This window comes from Lytechinus pictus, chromosome 4 (genome assembly GCF_037042905.1).
Source record: "Lytechinus pictus isolate F3 Inbred chromosome 4, Lp3.0, whole genome shotgun sequence".
Lineage (NCBI taxonomy): Eukaryota > Metazoa > Echinodermata > Echinoidea > Temnopleuroida > Toxopneustidae > Lytechinus > Lytechinus pictus.
The window spans coordinates 1,245,427-1,271,330 of NC_087248.1; the positions used below are offsets into that span (position 1 = coordinate 1,245,427).

Below are 25,904 nucleotides of genomic sequence, written 5' to 3' on the forward strand. Positions count from 1 at the left end.
AAATATGTATATAAAAGTATACTTTCTTACTTGCGATCAATGTATAGAAAAGTTTGTTGACAGCAAAATTTGCATATCAAATGCGCGCATGCAGTCGTACAATTTTGCAATGTACAGGAGGCCTAATGGGGGGTTGGATGTTTATGTACAGTGTTATTGCCTTGCAAACATTTTAAAACTTCGGAGAGTAAACAAATCACAATGCGCAAAACAATTTTACTTTGATTTTCTGGAAAGTATAGACTTGATTCTCCCTGGCTGAAAATATACTGATCGGCAAACTGGCTGAAATATTTTGTTTATCGCCGTTGTTTCTGATCCTATAATGATTGGACCAATATCATGTGAACAAATCAAGGATAGAATAATAAGGAGAGGAAGAAGGGGGAGAAGGAGAGAAGAAAAGGGGCGGGATTATGATATATAATTTGTATTATACTATAAAGAATATTATTACTACTGCAAGAGTGTATAAAACTAATATCATGAAAGACATCAATGCAAACTTATCATTATGAAAACGGTTGCAAAATTGTGAGTACTAAAACCAAACATAATTATGAAACAATAATATTGCAAAAGTGACAATACTTGGAATAAGATATTAAAAATCCTAATTTAATCTCAAATTTGATACCTGCCTTGAAATTGTGTTAATTAACTGTGTGTGTGTCGCTTGAATAAATGAACTTTATGGCAAATATTTGTAAGCACTGGCACCGGCCTAACATATAAACAGATAAACACGCGTTTTGAATATCCAGTTTTGTTTTTCATTTTAAAAGTATAACTGAATTTGATTTTCTAGTTTTCTTCCTTTAATGTCATTTGCTGGCCTATGGACCTGAGTTTGGTTATTCGATCAGTTTTTTTTAAATAAGATTTCCATGGATGAACAAAATTATTATATTATGTTACGGCGTCGCGGAATGATTTTGAAAGTGATGGGGTGTATAAAATCACAATCATTTATTATGTGTAATGTTCATTTTCATTTCAGGGAGGGGTCCGGTCGCGCCCCCTGTATTTTATTTTGATCAGTATGTTAAAGCGAATTTGCTTAGGTGTGTTTGTTATTTTAATTGCACACACGGCATGGACCTATCCACGGAGGATTATCTATTGTTACTGGGGGTGCTGTGACAATGCTCAGCACCCCCAGTAACAATAGATTAATCCTCCGTGGATAGGTCCCTGACACACGGCCCCTAAAAAGCGAATTAAAACAAATCTAACTTAAAGTGAAGGGAATTAAAACTGTCATTTTTGAAAAGTTTGAACAAATTAGGCTATATTCTCGACATTTTAAATCAATATTTTATTTTCGGGCCATATAGGCCTGCAGATTTTGGGGAATTTATTATGTTCCTATAAGAACAAAATCAGCACGTTCACCAAATAACACAAATTTCAACATTGATGGTGTAACGGGAGGCTCACCAAGAACAATAATGAGATGCCCTTTGATAGCGCATGTAGATCAAAACACTAACTTATACAGAATTATTGTACAACTTAATATATAAAAATGATAGGCCTATATTTCATACAAATTAAAGCAAGTTACATATCATGTAGGCCTATATAGAAATTACAAAATTATATCCAACATAAACATAGAATCAAAGGACGTATATGTGGGAAGGATGGAAGGAGGACGATGCAGTTAAAGGTAGGGAAATCCAGAGAAGGGCTAATTCACTGCAGTCTTTTGAATTAATTGTCAATCTTTCTATTAATGTCCGCTGTATGTTTTTATTTTTATATGATTGTTTATATGATAGTATATCAACATTGTTATCTATTACAGGCCTATAAACGGACAGGTAAATGCAAATTATTTAGAATTTCATCCCGAGAAATCAGGTTTTTAAAATGCCAAATTAATAGCATAATCCCCATGTAATCACTCTAATAGTGTATTGAGATGCAATTTGTCATTCATATTTTCGATTTTTATGAGGTTGTGTTCTTTTCTTCAAGATAAAGGCCGGAGACGGCACCCCTTTTCACAGCGTTACAACGCACGAGCTATGGGTACATCCGGGTACTTGTGCGAATCTATACCTATCGAGCAATGGCCGCCACGCTCCACACAATCACAGACGTTAAGTACGCGCGCCTATGGCGACTCCGCACTCTAGCGTAGTTAGTATACATCTCTATGGGAATTCCTCACAAGGACAGACTATACACGGTGTAGATTACATGTAGCTAGTAGCGAGCTATGGTGCATGCAGTATAAACATACAGCATGGGAGTGGGTTGGTGGGACTGATGACCAGGGTAAGGCAAGTTATTCACATAAAATCAATCCCACATAACTAATTCCTCAATGATATTTCCTCGTGATCCAAGTTCTGGGATGTGCTATAAGAGTCCTACATGCCAAGTAAAAGTCTATTTCAAGTAGGTATTAGTGAAAATTGACAAAAAAAATCACGAATCCAAGAGAGCACATTTAGCACGTATAGCTGAAATCATATTTTGGTTGCATTAATTTATGATACTTGGGTTGAAGGATGGGGAGGAAAATAAGCAATGAATATTTTGTCCATTGCTGGAATGCTGATGAGAATGAGGTTATATTGGCTATATAACCTCATTCCTAGATTCATTGTACTGTACATCTATAAAAACTCTTGTTTTTTTAAGCACCCGTAATAATTTTTAAAAAATGTGTGATCGATCAAATATTATGTCATGTTGCAAACACAGTCATAACACAGAAAATCAGCGATTTCACAGGTAGAGGCGCTTGTGGGGGAATTTAAATTTGAGCACAGACAGCAATCTTGTTCGCATTGCCAATGTGATTATCTTTGTAGCTTATCAAAATGGTCATTTTTAATACCCATTACTCATTTAATTTATTTTATTCTTTGATTTTGGTTCACAGGTTTTCATTTTCCTTTGATATTTGTGAGTACAACAACTCTGTTTTCGTTGTGTATTGAAGTTCATTCATTTTCTTACTCCACTTTATTTGTGATATTTCAGAGGCACATCAAGCTAGATGGGGAGCAGAAAGAAGACAAAGATGTTCTTGTCCAAATTTTCTTGCGGACGGTCACCCCACAACCGCAGAGACAACCAAGGTCAAATAGAAGAGGTCAGATCACAGCCAAGGTCATCAAGAAGCTCAACGTGAGAAGAATTCGCTCCAAATCAGAGTCGGAGAAAAGCTCTTCAATGGATAGCTCAAAACAGCAGAAGAGGTAAACAGACATTTGTATCAAGTTATGTCTCTTTATTTACAACCATTTTAGGGTCTGATTAGACCCATTTTTTTTTTTTTTTCTAGAACTCCAAGAAATTCCAGGAAGAGAAGTTCAGATGTTAAAAAAAATATGCTTCAACCAAAATTACTTCTTTAATTTTTTTTTCTGAGTTGCAATAGATTTGAATTTTATCAAAGGACTTCTACTTGATTTTAAGACGTACATATATGCTTGATTTAAGAACCCAATAGTTCCTGCAATGTCTCATTAAAGGCCAGAATGACTGGTGTATATTTGATCAATTGAAGGCTTGGAAAAAAAACCCTGTACCAGCTGCTCAGAAACTATGTTAGCACTAAAAGAGCACTAACAGTAGGCCTAGTCACCTCTTTCAGATAGTCATGTCAACCGTTGATTCAAGATGTAAACAACACATTCCTGTGATATGAAGGATCTCTTCCACATTATACAGGTTGTGACTGTGATGAGTTTTATTTGAATATCGGTAATGAAAAAAAGTCTATATATCTGTTTTATAGCATTTGTTTTTTCTTGGTTGAAACACATTGAAACATATATTGGTTACAATAGTGTGCTATACCTGTATCGCCTATTCACCAAAAATTCCATGTTTAAATTGTATATTGTTGTCACCCCGTGCACCAGTTATTTACTCCAATTTATTACATTATACCAATACATTTGTTTATTTGTTATGTTCATTACAGATCACAAGCAGGAGGGCTACTCATGTCCATCGACCTACCTTTAACTGCAGGCAGTACCAGCCGACTAAAACCTCCACCAATTTGTATCAATAAGACTAAATCTATCGTCAAACTCACTCCTGGGAAGACTTCTGATAAAACATCACCATCCCTTAGTAGTCCTACGTCAGGAGTCAGAAAGTTAGTCATTAGTCCTCCATCTTCTTCCACCACTCCCAAATCAACCAAACTCAAAGTTTTTAATTCCTCTGCTGCAAAATCACATGAGACTCTTCCAAAATCAGGAGATACAGGTACTCTTGGACATGTTTCTCTTAAAAGACCTTCAGCCGTTGAAAATGGAGAGGTAAGATATAAGGTTCTAGATTATATTTTCATGTATAGTAAAGAAAAAAGGGTAAAATTTATCTGTTTGTTAGAGACTGACTATGATTATGTTATGCTTTTTCCCCAAATATTTAGGCTGAGCTGAGTCTCCAGCAGAGAAACAGGCTTTTATGTGTAGATCCATTAAAACGTATGGCACAGAACAGAATTTTACTTGTGCTGCAGTTTTACTCAAATAAATTTCCAGCAGGAATTTTTTATTCTTTTCAATGCAAATCACTCTGACAAATGTCAGCCCATTGATTTTTGTCTCGCCTGCATAGCAGAGCGAGACTATAGGCGTCAACATTGAAATCTTAACCAAGGTTAAGTTTTTGAAATGTTATCATTTGGAAAGTATGTGGACCTAGTTCATTAAATCTGGACATAAGGGTAATAGTGTATCACTGAAGATCCTGCCTGGGTTTCTGGTCACATGACCAAGGTCAAAGGTCACTTAGGGTCAATGAACTTTGACCATGTTGGGGGTATTTGTGAAATTGTTATCATTACTTTGAAATTTTATGGATCTAGTTCATGAAACTTTAAGAGCAATTAAGTATCCCTGAACATCCTGTGCAAGTGTCAGGCCACATGACCAAGAACACAGGCCGTTTAGGGTCAACAAACTTTGATAATGTTGGGGGTATTTGGGGAATTGTCATCATAACTTTAAAAGTTTATGGATCTAGTTTAATGAAACTTGGATATAAGAGTAACTATGTCTCCTTGAATATTCTGTGTGCGTTTCAGGTCACGTGACTAAGATCAAAGGTCATTTAAGGTCAATGAACTTTGGCCATGTTGGGGGTATATGTTGAATATTAGTATGCATCATAACTTTAAAGTTTATGGATCTACACATTTTAAACATAGACATACAGTGTAAGGGTTATCAACTATGTTTTGCACATGGTCAAAGGTCATGTTGGGTCAATGGACAGTATTTTATTATCATATGAGTGTTTTTTTTTTAATAAGTATTCAATAGCTGTTTTCAAAGTCAGCACTGCTGCTATATTGAATCGTGTAATGCAGGCGAGACTGCCAGAGGCGTTCCACTTGGTTTTTTTGTTATTTGTTTGTTCTTCTGACATTGTGGAGATTATGCTATGAATAAATTTATTTTTTCTTTGTTTCTTCCAGAAACCAATGGATACTTCAGAAGGAGCCCCTCCTAAACCAAAGATCAAGAAGATTTCATGGCCGTAGTCAATGTCTACCTTTTTTTTAATCTAATTTATTGATCAATGCCTTTTTAAAGTTAACTACTGTATATGCACTGTGTGGAAACAGTACAAGCTAATTATAAGAGTATTTTTACAATAGAGTCATATCACAATGAGAATGATTTTTTTTTTCCAAATGATATGGACTGTAGATATGACTAGTTTTAAATCTTGATTTTCTTTTTCACATAGTAGTCCTGCTAAAAATCTTATTTTTAGGGGTTTAATTTGTGCAACAACCTCAGTTAAAGCGTTATATGTAGGGTATAAAAGGTTTTATGTATCATGAAATATGAAATTTACTTTGCATAGACAAAAATTTCTAGTTGAAAGTTGTTGGTTATTTTGAGTGCTCAGAATATAAATAATGCCAAAATCATGTAGTATACTTAGAGTATTTACTGAGTCATATGGGGCAGCTGCTAGCATTTGGCATTAAAAAAAACCCTCAGGTCTTAAAATCCTTAACACTCATGAAATATTTCATTCTAGTTTGTATGCTTTTGTCAACCTCTATTTTGTGGAATTTCTGGTTCATTATTTTGTTCTAACTCAATAAGTAACTTGAGCAACTTTTCTTCAACAACTTTTTGTCTCACCTTGTTTTTTTCCAATGGAAGTCATCGGAGGCACTATATCAATCATAAATGATTTGAAATGAATTGCTTTTGAAATGGTAAAAATAAAGATATATTTTTAAAATTTGTGCCAGAAGCAGAATTTGTATTAGATTTGCTCATGCAGTCACCTTTTGGGCCCCTTTTCTTAATTTGATTGGGTTGATTTTATTTTATTTTATTTCTGCATTCACATCAGAGATTAGTAGACAACATACAAAGGTAATAAGTACATAACAAAACAATAATACAATGGTCGTAATATAAGCAATTTAAATATCGACCAAATGCATTATTATAACAAAATTATCATTCAGAGGAATGCAGGAGAAGGTCGTTAAAAAAAGAGGTACTAGTACATGTATTTCTTCATTGATCAAGTGGGTTCCTGATCAAAACAAAATGAATGCATAGTATATATCATAGTAATATTTATATAACCCCTGGTCAAGCATGGACTGGGTAGAAAATTTATGATATAATCTTTGTCAGTAGTTTTCTAGTATCCAATTAATAAATTTATTAAAGTAAGTGCTCAAATTGCTATTTTAAATAAAAACAAAAACATGGCGCTAGATAGATGTCACATTCAAACTCTGGCGGATGAGAAAATGCCAAATCTAAATTCTAACAGTCAGAAAAACTGCTCCACTTTTGTATCATTGGCATGTTATATGATACTCTCATTCACATTATTGATCCTTTACCAAAGCTTTAGACAAACTATAATGTCAATGAAATAAATTAATTTGTATAGCCAAGTTTGTTTTTTAATTCAAATTTATGTTTCACTTTATATACGATGTGTATACAAAGTATCTTGCTCTGTTGCATGTATTGTGTATTAATGAAAAATAATACACATGTTATATATACAAACTGAAATTCTCATTTATGTTTTAACTCAATTTCATATTCGAATGCAATATGTGTCATCCTGAGAAATCATTTTCAACATAGTTTTATGTTGAAAAAGTTTGGGATTTTTTTTTTTTTACGATGAAAAAATGAGGATTCATATGAGTCATAGAATTTCAGGAATGGTCAAATGTTTAAAAGTAAAAAAATAAATAAATACTTTACCCAGAACCAAACGTCAAAGAAAAGCTCAGGGTGACTCTTTTTTTCTGCAAAGGTCAGTGAAAATCATTTAAGGCGTGGCATGTTTTCCTTCAGCAAGAAATTTATCCACACTGCTGCACTCAACCCAGGTGAGGTAAATGGGTACCGGCAGGAAATAATTCCTCAAAAAGCTGTGTGCACCTGAATCGGTAGCCTAGCTTAGCCGGGTAATGATAATAGCAGGGCCCTCTGGGAGAACAGTTTTCGGAACTGAAGTGGCTACCCTGGGTAATTATTATCATTAAGGTATTTTTAAGTGACCTTTGATTTATTTGTATAATTGACCTTCCTGAAGTTAGTAAACTCAGCATTGATACCCTGCATTCAGTGCATCTTGGAAATATATATTTTTCTGCTCTGGGAAATCATTGCCTGTATAATGAACTGGGATTTGATTCAGACTCTGGTCTCAAGTTTGATACAGACACTGGTCTCAAGTTTGATTCAGACTCTGGTCTCATGTTTGATCCAGACTCTGGTCTCATGTTTGATTCAGACTCTGGTCTCAAGTTTGATCCAGACACTGGTCTCAAGTTTGATTCAGACTCTGGTCTCAAAGTTTGATTCAGACTCTGGTCTTAAGTTTGATTCAGACTCTGGTCTCAAAGTTTGATTCAGACTCTGGTCTCAAGTTTGATTCAGACTCTGGTCTCAAGTTTGATTCAGACTCTGGTCTCAAAGTTTGATTCACACTCTCACTCTGGTCTCAAGTTTGATTAAGACTCTGGTCTCAAGTTTGATTCGGACTCTGGTCTCAAGTTTGATTAGGACTCTGGTCTCAAGTTTGATTCACACTCTTGTCTCAAGTTTGATTCACACTCTGGTCTCAAGTTTGATTCAGACTCTGGTCTCATGTTTGATTCAGACTCTGGTCTCATGTTTGATTCAGACTCTGGTCTCAAGTTTGATTCATAATCTGGTCTCAAGTTTGATTCAGACTCTGGTCTCATGTTTGATTCAGACTCTGGTCTCATGTTTGATTCAGACTCTGGTCTCAAAGTTTGATTCAGACTCTGGTCTCAAGTTTGATTCAGACTCTGGTCTCAAGTTTGATTCAGACTTTGGTCTCATGTTTGATTCAGACTCTGATCTGAAGTTTGATTCAGACTCTGGTCTCAAGTTTGATTCAGACTCTGGTCTCAAAGTTTGATTCAGACTCTGGTCTCAAGTTTGATTCAGACTCTTGTCTCAAGTTTGATCCAGACACTGGTCTCAAGTTTGATCCAGACACTGGTCTCAAGTTTGATTCAGACACTGGTCTCAAGTTGTGATTTAGACACTGGTGCCAAGTTTGATTCAGACTCTGGTCTCAAGTTTGATTTGGACTCTGGTCTCAAGTTTGATTCAGACTCTGGTCTCAAGTTTGATTCAGACTCTGGTCTCAAGTTTGATTCAGACTCTGGTCTCAAGTTTGATTCAGACTCTGGTCTCAAGTTTGATTCAGACTCTGGTCTCAAGTTATGGTTAAATTATAGATAGCCTAATGTAATAGAAATCTCTGACAGCAGTGATTTAGTTTGTTAGCACGTTTTGTATTGTATTCATTTCAAACTTTCTGGGAATAACAACAAAAATATTTTCCATGTAAAAGCATGAGGAAAGAACAAAACAAACGCCCAATATAGATAAAATTTTGGAATTTACTACTTTCCATAAATTTAACAAGAACTTGTACCATTTCAAAAATTAAACCAGATTTCAGAATAAGGGCCAGATACAGATATGTAACAGAGAGTTTTGGATTTTAAAAAAAATGTGTAAAAGGTGAAGATCCTGGAAGAGAACACCTGTCTCCCATAATAAAAAATAAAAAGTGATGTTTTTTAAACAATTATATTTTTTGAAAAGTGCCTGTGGAGGAATATTTCTTTTTTGGTGTCGAGAAAGAAGCGTTTCTAATTTTGATATTGTGATTGACCATGGGTCATAAAGATAACATTATGTAAAACAAACATTTGCCTGGATGGTGTTTTACAATGGTGTTCATAAGATATGCATGGCTTTATGATGACCCGTGATCCTTTATCTTTTAAATTCTCATTAGCCAAAGTCTGATTTCATTAAATCAAATTATCCTCGTTAAGGAGTATGTGAATGTCAAATTTGTTGTTTTTTATTTACAATATTTCATCAGAAATTAACTCCGATTATGTTTAAACAGAGAAGATCTATGATTTACATGTAGCACAAGAAATGGGTTGCCAATCATTTATAAAGCTGTGTTTAACCTAGAGTTTAAAACATCTTCATGAACCCCCCCCCCCCCCCAGAAAAAAGTTATACAACCTTTATCAGATATTACAAGTCCCTCGCATTGTGTGCAAGGGTAATATGGGAGTGAGAGAATGTTTGCAATTATGTGTAAGATGTTGTTTATTGATTAATTGATATTGTGTTGTGGTTGATGAAAGTGATTGTTGACCAGTGATGAGGAGTTTGTCAGTATTGGATGTGAGATGTAGGCCTAGATCACAATACAGAGGTGGGGGGGGGGGGGGGCTGGTAACCGAACATACTTGATGGGACTTGTTGGCATAGTAAAATGAAGGTCTCTCTGCTGAGAAGGTTGGATAAAGTGATTATTCTTTCCATTCTGTGTGACTCGCATCTATGATAATTTGATTTTGAATTATTGTATTATTCAAAGTAATATTTTGCCTTAAAGACAAAAGCTTATGTCACTTAAGACAGAAGGGGGGCAAGGGATGACCACCCTCTGTGATGTTTAGGGAAACAAAATATAAGAAGAAAGAAGAGAAAGGGCATGGGCAGAAAGAAGATAAGAATATCAAAATCGGACTCACTTTTACCCCTATAATTCTATTTTAGAAAAAAAAGTTTTGACTCTGCCACTGGAAGAGTTCCCATTTCCTGAAAAGTCATTAAAATTGGTAGAAGAAACTCTTTCATTGAAACCGTTGAATCAGGGAAATTTGTATCTATTTTGAGGATTTTGTATATAATGGAGAAACGGATTATATATTTGGCACTTGGCATGGATTTGATTTTCTCCCATTGAGTGTAACAAGAGCTTGAAACCTCAAATAAGATGGGGTTCATGCTTGAGACAAATGCAAATCGAAGCAAGTATAAAATATTTATCAATATTAAATCAGAATGCATGCCTATGTATTATAAAATAAGTGCATGATGATGATAATTTTGTTCCCGCCTCAAATAAAATACATATTTAGATTCTAGCTTCAAGTTACGAACCAACCATGCTCTTTCTCCAATCTCCGTTAGTAGATTAGTATTTCTCTTCTTTATTTCTGCTTCTGATCAATGTTCCATTAGCAGGTCCCCCCCCCCCTCGAAACAAAAATGTGGTTGATTTAATTTGTACCCGGAGGCTGGTGATACAAGTCAGGATAAGTTCATGGCTTTGAAACTGTTGATACCAGCGCACCGTCCAGGAGATGTGTGTAGCCAACAAATCAATACTCAATCAATGATTGTATTCTTTTGTGATTTAACCACACGGGGACATCTTATTGATTTTCTTTTGATATACGAACACTGGGGGACTTATCACTTTTGTCCTACATGACCAAGTTTGCAAATAATGGCCAAATGTTAGACAAGACAATGTTTACACGATATTTTATCATTTTATTATTTCTGCTCCTCGTCCATTTATCTTTTCACAGTTTTCGTTTTCGTGATGCCCAATGCCCATGCATGTGAAAGATAAATCATTATTTATTTACAGTTCTCTTAATTCAGATGAATAGAGATATATCATATGAAAAAGATAAATGAGTTTGTAAAATAACTGGAATATTATGCGGGTCATGTGTTAATATTTAAGATCTTGGAATACTCAGTTATTTTAGTGATTTTTGGTAGACCTGCACTCCTCCCCCTAAATAATTTAAATCGCAAAAAGCATATTGACTTGAAACAATCGACTTTTAAGCCCCTTGTTATCCAATTGAGCAGATCATTTTATTTGTCTCAGTCAACAGCCACTCTGCGAGCCCGAAGCGCGCGCGAGCGAAATTTTGAATTGTATATAATGACATGCAGGGAGCTGACAGTGAATGGATGAGAAATTTTTCAAAATTTGAAGAGTGAAAATTCTATTTTTGAGCAATTTACAGCTTAAGTAGTCTGCTTATGACAGCATTAACTATACATTCTTTCAGCCCTCAAAATTCCTGAGGGGCAATTAATGCCCCCCTTGTCACCCCCCCCCCTTCACCGCCACTGATATATATTATTTTATCAAAACTGATAACAAATGAATTAATCATCAGAGAAAAAAAAAGTAGTCGAAAACAACTCTTGATGACATGCTTATTAGTGCATCAAAATATATATATACTATATATATATCAGTATTGATAAAATAATATATATCAGTGGCGGTGAAGGGGGGGGGGTGGCAATATATATATATATATATATATATATATATACGTTAAGCATTCCATGTAAGGATCATTCTCTGCGGCTAAGACTAATCCATGTAATGTATCTGGTCTAATCAATGGAGGTCTATTATTCTCTGACCATGTTCATGTATCGGTCACTCTTGGATACCTCTATAACATATCGTTTGGTCAAGGTGTTACCTTGGTCAAGTGTCCATTGATACGAAGGCAAACAATCATTCCAAACATCATCATCTGGATACAATACCCTCCTCGTAGCTCATTCACGTACAGTACCAGTTGGAAGTATACGTTGATTATCATCTACTTTTAATCTAAATCATTATACCAGGACTACGGTTAAGGTAAGTTTATAACTTTTATTACTACTTATTGCATTTTTTGTCAATTAAGAACTTCTGCACAGACTGCAAGCTGGGGTTTTTCATAGATAAACAGTTGAAAAGAAAGTTCTCTGGTTTGTAGCCCCGTTTGTAGTTGTCATAAGAAATTCGATAGAAACATTTACCTTGACATTTAAGATCTTCAATTTCTTCCGTTTCTTCTGGCATTCCTTGTCCTTACTTCTTCTTTTTATTGCATTCATTCCGCGTTATTTCTCCTCACATCTTATTTTAATCATTCTCCTAATTCCTTCTCTTCATCACCATCATCTTGTTCTCTTCTTTATCATACTATTACACTATTTTTTTCATTTCCTTTAGCTTAAGTTTCCTTAAGCTATTTTCGTGCTTTTTCGATCTATTCTTTCTCTGTCATTACATTATTGTTCATCCTTCTCTTCGTCGTCATCATCAACATAGGCCTATACCTTTTTTATCTTACATAGTCTGATCATGTAGGCCTACTTCTACCGTTTTCTTCTCCTTGTTCACATTCTTCATCTTCTCCTCCTCCTCTTCCCCCTCCTCCTCCTTCTTCTTCTTCCTCTACTACTTCTGCTTTCCTTCTTCGGCAATGAAACCAAAAAGTCACTTTGCGGGCGGTATCTGAGTTTCAAAAAGAAAATCACATTTTAGAAAAGTTCAATATCTGCTCTTTATTTTGATATCTCAATTACAAAAAAGTTTTGTTTATTTTAAATAAGGATACTTTTTAACCCGACACTCCGTTTTAGTTTGTTGACAATCAGCCGTGCAGAAAGCTAACGCACAAAACTGAGCGATAGCTTCGGTGGGAAACCGGTGAAAAACAAGCATTGCTTCGAAAGAACATAACTTTGTTATGTATTGACCATTTTCTGTGATTTAGCTATCAAATTAAAGAGCAGATATTGAACTTTTTAGGCATGTTATTTTCTTTTTGAAATTTTGATACCTCCGCCAAATGACTTTTTGCTATCCTTTCTTCATATTGTTTTACTCACTCATGTGTGGATAAAAATCTTGTATGTTATATCAGCTGAAAAAGGATATTCTAAGCTTTACAATGATAGGTCATTTGTCTATTGTATTTGTGATCAAGTTATAATGAATTATCGCTAAACATCGGTTTCGCTTTTTGTGGGACGCACTGTATATATATATATATATATATATATATATATATATATATATATATATATATATATATATATATATATATATATATATATACTCGCTTGCTCTCACACAATTTGCACATTTCATAAGTAAAACAAAAGAGAATCAAACGGAAATAAATGATTATTTATCAGCCTATTATCCCCTCACCTTAGGGGCCTAAAGTTAATTTTAAGATTGCCTAATAATTACTATTCAGAATTGTCTGCATCCTGTGACGTCACCGTAGCTTCGCAACCATCAGTACTTCCCGAAATCGGAAGGAAGATTTAGGGTCCTTGATTTCAAGAAACTAACTTTGTTTTAAACCATTGCATTAATTCGATACGCATCGACATACCGTTTCCCGCCAATTTATACCAAACTTAGCCAAACACTATGTGTATCTACTTTAATTCTGCATTGCAGAAAATCTAAGAAGGTGGTCAATATCATTATTATTCCAATTTGCAAACTGTTCGCCCAATGTGGGGCTCGAACCCACGACCCTGGGATTAAGAGTCCCATGCTCTACCGACTGAGCTAACCGGGCTAGATGGTCAATATGTTATCTTACAACTTTGCAAAATTAGAAAGTCAAAAAGGGGCCTAAGCTTTCGATCCTAGCAGAATCTTCGTCGGAGGCAAAATGACAAACATATAAAGTGGAACAACCATAATATAGACCACAAACAAGCTACAGCAACACTAGAAACAAGGAGACAAAGGGGGCATTAGTGAGTAGAGAAGACCAATCAGGTTAGTGAAGGGGATGAAAGAAAAGGAGTAGGCAGACACAAAGGGAAGTTAGTGTAAGTAAGGCCAAGAGGGATTAAGATAATGAGGCAGGCAACATCAAACAGGATCTGGAACAAAACAGTGATAGAGGGGTGAATAACTAGAGAATTACTGAGAGGTGGGTCAAACAGGTTACAAAGAAAGGCATAATAAACTGGTGCATAAGAGTGGGGGAAAAAGGAAAAGAATGGGGAACAACTGATAATGTGCAAAAGACATATAAGTATATATGATAAAGTATTAAACAAACTAAGAGAAGAAGGTAAGTGTAAATATGTATCTATAAGTGATATGTATATAAATATATCCAAAAAAGAAATGTATATGAAAAAATTTAAATACACATATGGTGTAACTGATATTGTAATCCGCTAGGTGTGACGGGAAAAAACATAGGACTATACAGTAGGAAAAAAAACCCACCTGTATATGTGAAAAAGAGGAAGCAAATTGCCTAAAAAGGTAAAAGCAAATATAGAAGAGAGGGGGTGTATTATGAAGAAACCATAGTATACATGTAAATAAGCAAATGTGGTAAATCTAAAAGAGGTGAGTGGAGAAAAAAATATATATATAATAATTATTATATCGCCTGAATAAGGAAGGAAAAATTGGAGCTGAGCTTGTATGAGATATGGGAGGAAAGTAGAGGAAGAAACTATAATGTAACTATTCAAAAGAGCTGAGGGGAAAAATGATATGTATATATAAATTGAAAGTGGATAGGAAAGAAAAATCAGTCTTTCCCCTCTTGGATGTTCAGGCCATGAGGTTGGGTGGTGCGAAGTCGTCTCATCCAGAGCTTCCAGAGCTTCTCTCTGCTAGTACTTTGAAAAATATCTTAAATTCTTCAATTTTTTCTTGCTTTCCTTGCCTTCTCTTATTTCCTCCCTTTTTTCTTTTCCCCTCTTCTCATCTTTTATTCTTGGGGATTATTTTTCCGTTCTTCTTTTCATCATATCTCCATTTGTATATTCGTATTTTATTCTGCCACTTCTTCCATTCCTTTCCGTTTTTTCCCCTTAAATCCTCTTTCTCTTTACTATTCATCATCACCTTTCTTAATCTTCGTTTCTCCCTCTCTTCATCATTTTATTTTCCTTCAACTGCCATGATTGCTACAGAACTTTTTAAAATACCTTTTCTGTATTTCTTCGAATATTCACTGCGTGTGATTTTTTTTTTCTATAATCAGTGAGCCAGTATATATTTTTTTACTTGATTTCAAAGAAAACACTTTGTGGGATTGCAAAAAAAATAGCTTTTTATGAATATATGCATGTTGGTTTATTCTATTAAACTTCAGCAATTTTCCTTCTATTTATTTCATTTTTAGTCAAGATGACAGAAAGCTTTGTATATACCAAATTACAAAATGTTCGCCCAATGTGGGGCTTGAACCCACGACCCTGGGATTAAGAGTCCCATGCTCTACCGACTGAGCTAACCGGGCTCGATGCAATCTTATATTTTTTAATCTTCTCAGATATGTACACTTCGCAACACTTTCACCGTTTTATTTCCCTCTTTCATTCATTCTTTCATTTCAAGCATTCGAGACTCTGCCTACATTCACAAAAATATAATGATGCCAGATATATTTGAACACTATTTGGATGATATCTGAATCAATTATAACGAAGAATAATTTTAATTTCATTTACCCATCAGATCAGAAAAAAGATGAAGTTTTTTTTTATTTTCGAAAACAGGTTCTGTTCATTGAAAGGTTATGTTTCCTTTATATCTTTTTAACAGGAGATAAATCCGTAACAAAAAAAGAAGAAGAAGAAGAGGAAAAAGAAGAAGAAGCAAACTGAAGACACAATCTCAAGGGAACAATATATTTTGGATATTGAAAGGAGAAGATAGAGCAACATGGGGTGTGGAAGCAGTCAAAGTGAAGTCATTTCCGGTAAGTGTTTTAGAAATGAAACTGATTCAGCAGTAAACTGTAATAAAATAAATACGAAAACAAGAATTATATTCATAAAAAAAATTGGCGTAGAGATTGTATGATATAAGAAACACCTTTAGAAATTCCAAGAATTTTGCTGATTGATTCATGTAATGAATGTTTAATTTTAGGAATGATTAGCATTTGATTATTTGTTTTATTGTTTCATTAGTGTTGTGAGACGACCTTCATCACTTAGAAAGTAACAAACAAACAAATGCACGAAAATAAAAGAATAAAGAAAAACAGCCAACACGTTCGGAGAGCCATGTTGAACGACATAATTATTTCTAGTATCACTTCATTCTCTCATCATACCTCTAGAAAACTCAAACGGAACCGCGTACCACCCTGCAAAGAAAGACGCGAAGACCAAGGACAAGGCTGATGATAAGGAAAGAGCTTCATCGTCAGACCCGAAAGAGATCAAGAGAAAACAAAAGTCAACCAAGAAGAAGCAGAAAGAGGTAAAGAAACTTGAATTCGAAACCAAATCAGCTCTTCCGCCCATAAAAACCAAAAGACCTCCACCGCCGCAACGTGAAACTAAAGTAGATGAAACAACTCAAGAGGAAAAGAACGAAGAAAAGGCACCTGAACGGACATCCGAAAAATACCCCTCTGGGGAAATAAAATCGGAGGCGACATCGACAGAAACAAAAGCCTCAAAAGAAGTGGCTCCGACGGATAAAGATGCAAAGGAGAGTGAAGACAACGAGAAAACAGTACAGTCATCAGCTGAAGAAACGACCGTAACAACAAGAGATACACCAGCTGCTTCTGAAGAGAAACCTGCAACCACAGAAGAGCCAGTAGTCTCCACAGAGACATCAGTCATTACTGAGGAGAAATCACCATCCGTTGGTGAAAAACCGGCATCAGTCGATGAGAAGCCAGAAGCTGCCGAAGAAAAACCAGAAGCCACTGACGACACACCAGAAGCCACTGATGACAAGAAGGAAGTCATGGACGAGAAACCAGAAACTACGGATGTGAAACCAGGCGCTGAAGAGCCGAAAGCAGTCAGTGACGATAATCCATTATCAGCCGAAGAGAAACCCGGCTCAGGGGCAACTGGGGAAAAAGAGCAAGCTGCAGCAGACAAGACAGCAACCACAGAGAAGGAAGAATCTACCAATGAGACACAGGCAACGAATGAAGAGAAACAAACGGCCACAGAAGAAAAGCCAGTAGCCGAGGAAGAGAAACAAAATGTTACTGATGACAAGCCAGAGTTCACCGAAGAGACGCCATCATCCAATGAAGAAAAGTCTCTAGAAGCTGACGAGAAACCAGCAGCTGTGGATGAAAAACCAGCAACCACCGATGATAAACCAGCAGATGCTGAAGAGACACAAACGTCAGATGAACCGACACCTGCTGTCAAAGAAGACGCACCTTCAGGGGTTGAGGAAACGTCACCTGCGGGTGGAGATGAAACAGATGGTGCTAAAGAAGCACCTTCCACTACCGAAGATGCTCCTTGTGCTGGAGGAGAGATACCATCAGCTGCTGAAGATAGAGCGGATGCTGATTCATCAACGATAGCTGAAGAGAAACTGACAGGCTGTGATGATAAACCAGTAACCAACAAAGAAACGCCAGCATCTGCCGAAGATGTACCACAATCTAGTGAAGACAAACAGGAAACCACTGAAAGTACACCTGCTACCACTGATGATAAACCAACAACCGATGGTAATCCAGAAACTACCAAAGCTAAACAAGAAACTGCTGAAGCTAAACCAGAAAATACAGAAGCTAAGCCAGAAGCTACTGAAGAAAAAACAGAAACAATTGAAGATAAACCAGAATCTGCTGAGGCTAAACCAGCAGACAGTGACGACAAACAAGAATCTAACGAAGATAAACCGGAAACTACCGAAGACAAATCTGAAAATACCGAGGACAAGTCAGCAGCTTCTGATGATAAACCAGAAACCACCGAAGGAAAAATAGAAACTACCGAGGACAAACCGGAAACTACCGAAGACAAACCTTCAGCCTCCGATGATAAACCAGAAACCACCGAAGATAAACCGGCAGCTACAGAAGAAACTTCCGCAACCAAAGAAGAATCACCATGCGCCACAGAGGTTTCAAAGCCTGAAGAAAATCCCGTAACAGAAGACGCAGCTAACACTGAAGAAGTAGCTGCTTCTGAAGATGCCCTCAAGTCAACAGAAACACCTGCACCCGAGAATACACCTTCCGCCATGGAGACACCAGCACCCGAGAATACACCTTCCGCCACAGAAACACCAGCACCCGAGAATACACCTTCCGCCACAGAAACACCAGCACCCGAGAATACAACTTCCGCCACAGAAACACCTGCATCCGAGAATACACCTTCCGCTACAGAAACACTAACTACAGAGGAATCAAAACCTTCAACAGACGAGATTAACCATACATAGGTTTATAAAGTTGGCAAGATAATAACTTTTACCGAGCAATATATCATTCCATATTTCACAAGATTTAACATGATCTTCCTACAGATCTAAGAGTCATGAGGAACGACACAGCTTTGCATCGTGATGATTGCATGGCACCCTTTTAATTTATGATTCGACCATGTAACGTGATGAAAGTTATAGTGACTGTTCGGATAAATGAGACCTGTCTTGTCGGAAACACAACTGATGTGAATTGATTGTCTTGAATGCAAGACTTTAACATTTGACGACCATGAAACAAACTGTTCTTTTTTAATGTTTACGTCAGGCGGTGTCAGACGGGGGGGGGGGGGGTCAATATGTCAAAGTTTCAGCTGCGTGTCGTTTGTAAGCTTTAACCCGTTGTTAAGTGAAACCGATTAGCACATTATTCATGTATAAATATAAACTGAAAGGCCCGTATTCTAAAGTCAGGTTTAATTTAAACTCTAGTTTTAAGTTGTGGTTTAACTATGGAAAGCCAGTTGTAACATAAATCGGTAACAGTAGAGGTTAAGATGTATCAGCTCATTGACTCTCAAATCATTCTTAACTGTCTGGGAAAGATTAATAAGAGCACATTAAACATAAGAAGCATACAATGTAAACATAATTTTGACATGATTGACTTCTCATAATTTTAGCACAGAGTTAGACCATGGACTAGGTTAAACCTGACTATAAGATATCAAATTGTTGTGTATAATTTGACCAATGAGGATTTTTTGTTGGTTTTTTTTTTTTTTTTTTTGGGGGGGGGTTCGTTACGGATGGAGGTCAAATTTTGAAAATTTCTTTCAATAAAAAAACATATATGTTTAAAAAAATTATTCAAACGGAGCTTATCTTGAAAAGAAACATTACTAAGAAAAAAAGAAAATGTTAACTCATGCGTTCTTCAATTAATCATGTATTATGGCAATTTTTCTTTACTTTACCACATGACCTCTTGAACCATTGGTATTTTTTTAATTTACATATATATTAAAGAAAACAGGAATGATGCGTAACGAATGATTTCAGGAACGTATGGGATCGGGCAAACATGTTATATATCATGTACATAAATTCCATCGATATTTATTGTACAGAAATGTATTTAAGGAGTTCATTTATGTATATAAAATAATCATGAACAAATTAACATCGATTTGTGTTTCAGCTTTCCTGATTTGTGAATGATTCTTTCAGTTGATTGGACAGGGACGTGGGGGCAGAAAGAGTTGCATTCCAATGCAACAGAAAAACAAACAAGCACAAATTCAAAATACGCTCCTCTGATTGGCTGAAAGTCAAGCTGTGATTGATTATTTTGGAGTTGCGTTTGATTACAACTCTTTCTACAACGGCCCCGGTAACACAAAGTTTAGTGACTGATCGCTAAATGAATTGGACTATCAAGATCATCGTTGCATGCGCATTTTGCTCAGAAGACTGACTATAGGAACCAATCAGAACCTTTGTGTTACGGGGCCCTGGTGATTCATTTGAGCAAATGGTCTTTCTGATTTCGTTGTCATTTATTATCATAGTTGACTGGTAATCTGATTGATTGATTGGTTGGTTGTATGGTAGATTGATTGATTGATTGGTAGATTGATTGATTGTATGGTAGACTGATTGATTGATCGATCGATTGATTGATTGATTGTTTGGTAGATTGATTGATTGATTGATTGTATGGTAGATTGGTTGATCGATTGATTGATTGTATGGTAGATTGATTGATTGTATGGTAGATTGATTGATTGATTGATCGATTGATTGATTTTATGGTAGATTGATTGATTGATTGACTGATTGATTGATTGATTGGGTGGTAATTGATTATTTTCGACATTGCTTTGGAATATTCCCTGATTAATTTGATTGATTGTTGATTGATAGCTGATTGAGGATGAATCTATTGATTGATTTGCTTGCTCTTGACTTACTTAAAGGTCAAGTCCACCCCCAGAAAAATGTTGATTTGAATAAATGGAGAAAAATTAAACTAGCAAAACGAAATTTCATCAAAATCGGATGTAAAATAAAAATGGTATAAAATTTTAAAGTTTCGCTTATATTTCACAAAACAGTGATATGCACCATTCAGTGACATGCAAATGAGACAGTCGATGATGTCCTTCACTCACTATTGCATTTTTGTTTTTTTATTGTTTGAATTATACAATATTTCAATTTTGTACATTTGACAATAAGGACTAACTTGACTGAACAATTCAATATTAAACAAAGCTAATTGTGCATGCTCAGGGAAGAATTAATCGTTGTTGCAAGTGACAATGAGGAGAAAATTAGAATATTTCATATTTCCTATAAAATAATGAAAAAGAAATAGTGAGTGGATGACGTCGTCAGTTTCCTCATTTGCATACCGACCAGGATTTGCATATAACCATTTTGTGAAATTAAGCAAAACTTTAAAATATCATAACTTTCTTATATCCGATTTTGATAAAATTTTCATTGTTATGCTTGTTTTTGAATGCTTGAATTATTTTTTGGGGGAGTGATCTTCTTGACAGTAATTTAAAGGACAAGTCCTCCCCAACAAAAAGTTGATTTGAATAAAAAGAGAAAAATCCAACAAGTAGAACACTGCAAATTTCTTGAATAGTTAAACTTATATTTAATGCATAATGTTATATTTTAGTATATAGTTTGAGAAAAAAATCAAGTTATTTGCAAAGTAACAAAGTTGATAAGCAATAATAGGTGTATAATTTCTAATATCTGTTTCGAAAACTGAGTTCTGGAAAATACAAAACAGAACAAAAGACAAGATAGGTCTGGTTGAGGTGTATCAGACAAATAACCTGATGACGCCACCATGAGTCCAATCATTTACAATCGTTTTTTTTTTTTTTTTTTTTTTTTTTTTGGGGGGGGGGGGTCGGGTCTCAAAACCGACCAATGTTAAATGTCTTTAGTAATAACATAAAAGTGGTCGGCCTGTTTGGTCGGTGCAACTATATCATTACCCTTTATCTTCCTTCTTTTCCCTTTCCTTTTATTCATTTTCGCTTCATTTTCCTTTTCGTGTTCCCTTTCATTATTCTATTACAAACGTTGAAAAAAAGTTCCTTATCCTTTTCATTTATGTCATGATTTCCAGCTCCGTTTGAATATTTTATCTTGTTTTTTATATTCATTTATTTATATATTTATTTATTTGTTTCTTAATTAAATAATTTATATATCTATTTATTAATTCATTTTATCCATCTGAATATTTTCATACATGATACATGACCACTTGGAGGACACAGGAAATGTTTATTCATAGTATCTGACCTCCCCTTACAGCAAAACAAAAACAAAGCACAACACCATCGCCCCCCCCCCTTAGAATTCTCCCTTTCGTCCCTTGGGCATACATAATTGTTTGTATTTTACATGTATAGAAATTTTGATCATTGTCATGATTACAAATGTCATATGTAATATTGAATTTATAGTCTCTAGGGACCATCTCATTGTATGTTTCATTGTGATTGTTATAAATCATTTGCACCAATTCATGATTGAGACTGAGAGATAGAAACATTATCATGGCATGTTGGTTCTGATTATAAATCTTACCCCAGAGTTTATTTATTCCATGCGCTCACGGGCATGACGGGCAGTGCTATATACAACTATATTTAGATGTATCGAGAAGAGTCGAGAGAGTTATGTGGAGATGTTGCTTTATAATGTTTTAAAGCCAGCTTCCACTTCTTTGGTTCTTCTTCCACTCCTCTTTCTCTCTCTGTCCAACGATCTCTGTCCCTGTTTATCTCCCCCCCCCTCTCTCTCTCTCTCTCTCTTCGATCTCTCCTACCCTTTGCTCTACACATTCTTCATCCTCACTCTTCCCCTCTCATTTCTCTCCCTTTCTTTCTTTATTCCACCCCCCCTCCCCCCACTCTCTCTCTCCCTCTGGTAAACTTTTCATTCACAAGATATCAAATATGAATCAGCTCTTAAATGGTTTTCAAAAGAAAGCAAAACCAGCCCCGCATACCTCACACTCAGGTTTTAAAAAATGTCAATAATGATTAGAGAGTATATTAACGATATTTTAAAAATATATATTAATGCAGCTTAATTAATAAATAATTCGTTAATGTGTTTAAATATTTGTAATTTCTGTTTCCTCTGATTCAATTTCAATCAGAAACAATTTCAAAACCCAGCATCCTTTTCAAGACTCATCAGTCTTTTGATTTAATTCAACCATCACAGTACTCGACCCAGTTCATGATTCCAAAATTTTGATAAAACATGTCAACCGAAGCAATCGCTCCTGTTCTGATTGTGACGTCACGATGTATGATTAATGAGAAAGATGAGCATTGTTGTCGTAACGTACCAGAGATGAAACGATGCTTGGTATACTGCGTTCTATTAAGGGAGGATGCGCTCCAGCCCTCTCATTACTTACTTGACATGCTGATTATGAAAGTGATGACAGGGATGAAGGGGGAGATTATTGATATGGACAGATTAAAGAAAGGAAAAAGACAGAATGTGACAACGAACAGACAGCGTTGTGGCGAGAAATTCCTGGAAAAAAATAGGAAAAAAGACAAATAAAGATGCTGCTAAGAACATACTGTATAAGGAAGGGCCAAAATAAAAAGACCCCCCAAAAAAATGTTTCCCGAGATTTTATCAAAGTGCTTTTATGCATTTGCCGTAATCATATTAAGATTAAGTCATCCGTTAAAGTATTATCCTTTGCATTTAAAATGCTAATACGACCCCCGGAAGAAAAAAATTGTATAAAATATTGTATCAAATCATGCTCGGAAAAATACACCAATGGCGGTGAAACTTAATGCTTTAAGAAACCTCTGTAAACTATGTGAAATTCTCATCAAAAGCGCTTGCTAGCATGCTATGTTGTCATTGTGATGAAGACATAGACATAAACATAATAACAAACAAATAAACAAACAGTATTACAATCAATTCGATTTCAAAACCTGAGTATTTTGTCTTTCTGTATCTCAAAATGGTTCCGCTATACTGGTGGTGAAAGAGGATGGTGCTCTATGAAACACCAGGTGATAAATAGGGTCAATAAGAACAAGAAAGAGAAGAAAAGTAAAAAAAAAAATAGTTGGGGGAAAGATGGAATGTTATTGAAACAAACTTTGTCATTCTAAAAATGAGTGAAACTCTCGTTTGTGTCATTTCTTCGACATTAGAAGATATTTTGACATCGGGCAGGTGTAAAGAAACATCACGGCAAACAAAAACAAGCTATATACATCTTTACTTCGCTTAAATTCTTAATGTGTTTTATTTTTGCTTTTTTTCGGCATTTCAATATCCCCTGTTTTCCTTGTAATTTTCTGATTAATACCCTCAAGGAAACAATACCATTATCAATCACGAGATTAAAAACTTTCCGAATCACCTTCGGCGAAATGACCTCTCTTTGTATTTCAATTTGTAAGGTGACCTTTGTTTTTAATCTAGCGTTCTCTGAATACAACCGACAATGGTGATTTTCGAAGAAGAAAAAAAATTCACTTCAAAGGTATAAATGAAATTTTCTGATTCTGTCATTGATATGATTTTTTTTCGAAAGCATACTCACCTGAGATGAAGTTATCAAAGTGCGCCCGCTATAGAGTCTGATTAGTATTTTCCTTAAAGTAACCTCAGATTTTGTTATCTTGATTGGTAATAACATAACTAAAATAATATAGGATTTGGTAAGCGCACGTATCCACCTTGCTAGGTGCTCAAGGCGCTCCTATATGATTACCCCGGCTAAGCTAGTCTACCGATTCCGATGCGCACAGCGTTTTGAGGAATTACTTCCTGCCGGTACCCATTTACCACACCTGGGTTGAGTGCAGCACAATGTGGGTAAATAATCTTAACACACTTATTGTTCAGGATTATCTAAAGTGTCAATTTTTTACATGGAGATACCATTACAACTGATATATTCCTTTTTGCAAAACGATTCCAGACATATAAAAGTATGAAGACTTCAATATATTCAACCCTACTCAGTGAACCAAACTTGAATATCTACCCCACACCAATAGTACTCATGATTTCCTCTGTTACCTATATATATATATATATATATATATATATATATATATATATATATATATATATATATATATATATATATATATATATATATATATATATATATATATATATATACATATATATATATATATATATATATTTACATATATATATATATATATATATATACACATATATACATATATATACTAGTATACATGTAAATATTATATCAGGGGCGTAAATTCAATGTAGATTCAATGAGATCGAATCAAATAAATTTTTAACCATGGTTTAAAATAATCTTGAAATCAAAACTCAAAATGAAAACGGGGGGAAGGAAGTGGGGAAGAGTCTGTGATATTATTTTTTTTAAACAGATATAGTGTCAGAGTGGATCACTCTCGTCATCATCAACTTCATATTACCATTGTAGTCGTAATCATCACCATCATCATCCACCCTAAAGATTATGTTGAGTTATTCTATGTTATCTCAAAATTGCTCTTAAGGAATCTGAATAAATTTTTAAACAAAAATCATCTCCGCACCAAACCGGTATAACATGACCCCTGTAAACCTATATAGTACCCTCTAAAAACACTAAGTAAAATTTTATCCAATATTGGGTAAAAAGGGAACATGCATGTTTGCTGGTCTTTTTTTTTACCCCATATTGGGCAATTAGAACGCAAAATTTACAAAATATTTTTTTACCCAATCAACATGAAATGTTCCCATTTACCCAATACCCATTATTGGGTAAACCTTTTTTTAGAGTGTACCTGGGATTTCATAAACCTCATTCTAGAAGCAGACATAAATGAGATTGATCTTTGGCAGCGATCAAGGGGTAATTGAGATAATTATATCTGATGATTAAATCCTGTTATCATTGCCTCAGACCATTGCTGTTTTCTCTCCACCAAACGAATTCTAATCCAATTCGGGTTCAGATATTTGATTCTGGATTAATTTCTTACTCGGCGCGGAAGGCAGTCCCCCATTGGCGCATTTTTAATTGAAAGTACAACGAAAAGAACAATGACCTTTGAGCTTTTATATTACTGAAAATGAATAGTTTTCTTTAAAAAAAATGAAATGTTAATTTGAATCAGTTCTACACTCACCCAAATGAAACCGATTCAATCCCGAGCGATGGTATGTCATTGTGGAAATAACGTATAAGAGGTTCTGGGTTCGGCTGTTCGATTGTAGATGACATACACTGCAAGTCATGTGTTAAAGATTTTTAAAGCTTTATTGTAGTACTTTTATATAAAAAATGAATGTATATCAATTTGGCATAATATATCAATATCGAAAGATGAAATGGATATTGCCGAAATACCCCCCCCCCCAAAAAAAAAAAAGTAATATAATGATTACAAATGAATAATAATAAATAATAAAGGTAAATATTAACTTAAAGTGACATTAATCTAAGCCGAGCCATAATTTAT

At 35.1% G+C, this 25,904-nt stretch overlaps 2 protein-coding genes and 2 non-coding genes across 4 annotated transcripts; 2 read left to right on the forward strand and 2 right to left on the reverse strand.

Annotated features, from left to right (window-relative positions):
- Positions 1–1,635: 1,635 nt before the first annotated feature.
- On the forward strand, positions 1,636–9,096 carry LOC129258585 (ashwin-like). Its single transcript, XM_064098872.1, has 4 exons — positions 1,636–1,672; positions 2,900–3,218; positions 3,950–4,295; positions 5,462–9,096. Exons 1-4 carry the CDS (start codon positions 1,636–1,638, stop codon positions 5,525–5,527), a joined length of 768 nt encoding a protein of 255 aa, XP_063954942.1. The 3' UTR covers positions 5,528–9,096.
- Positions 9,097–11,784: 2,688 nt separating this feature from the next.
- LOC129259195 (cell surface glycoprotein 1-like) lies at positions 11,785–19,540 on the forward strand. Its single transcript, XM_064098047.1, has 3 exons — positions 11,785–12,024; positions 15,757–15,913; positions 16,280–19,540. Exons 2-3 carry the CDS (start codon positions 15,877–15,879, stop codon positions 18,373–18,375), a joined length of 2,133 nt encoding a protein of 710 aa, XP_063954117.1. The 5' UTR covers positions 11,785–12,024; positions 15,757–15,876; the 3' UTR covers positions 18,376–19,540.
- On the reverse strand, positions 13,681–13,753 carry TRNAK-CUU (transfer RNA lysine (anticodon CUU)). Its single transcript has one exon. It is a non-coding gene; the product is annotated as a tRNA-Lys (tRNA).
- On the reverse strand, positions 15,379–15,451 carry TRNAK-CUU (transfer RNA lysine (anticodon CUU)). The gene has a single exon. It is a non-coding gene; the product is annotated as a tRNA-Lys (tRNA).
- Positions 19,541–25,904: the final 6,364 nt, after the last annotated feature.

Bases quoted from the DNA above. Each gene is read 5' to 3' on its own strand.
- LOC129259195 (XM_064098047.1), top strand. From the start codon at position 15,877: ATGGGGTGTGGAAGCAGTCAAAGTGAAGTCATTTCCG. The intron at 15,914-16,279 runs GTAAGTGTTTTA...TCATACCTCTAG, and splicing joins TCAAAGTGAAGTCATTTCCG to AAAACTCAAACGGAACCGCG.
- LOC129258585 (XM_064098872.1), top strand. From the start codon at position 1,636: ATGTGGGAAGGATGGAAGGAGGACGATGCAGTTAAAG. The intron at 1,673-2,899 runs GTAGGGAAATCC...TTTGGTTCACAG, and splicing joins GGAGGACGATGCAGTTAAAG to GTTTTCATTTTCCTTTGATA. The intron at 3,219-3,949 runs GTAAACAGACAT...TGTTCATTACAG, and splicing joins AGCTCAAAACAGCAGAAGAG to ATCACAAGCAGGAGGGCTAC.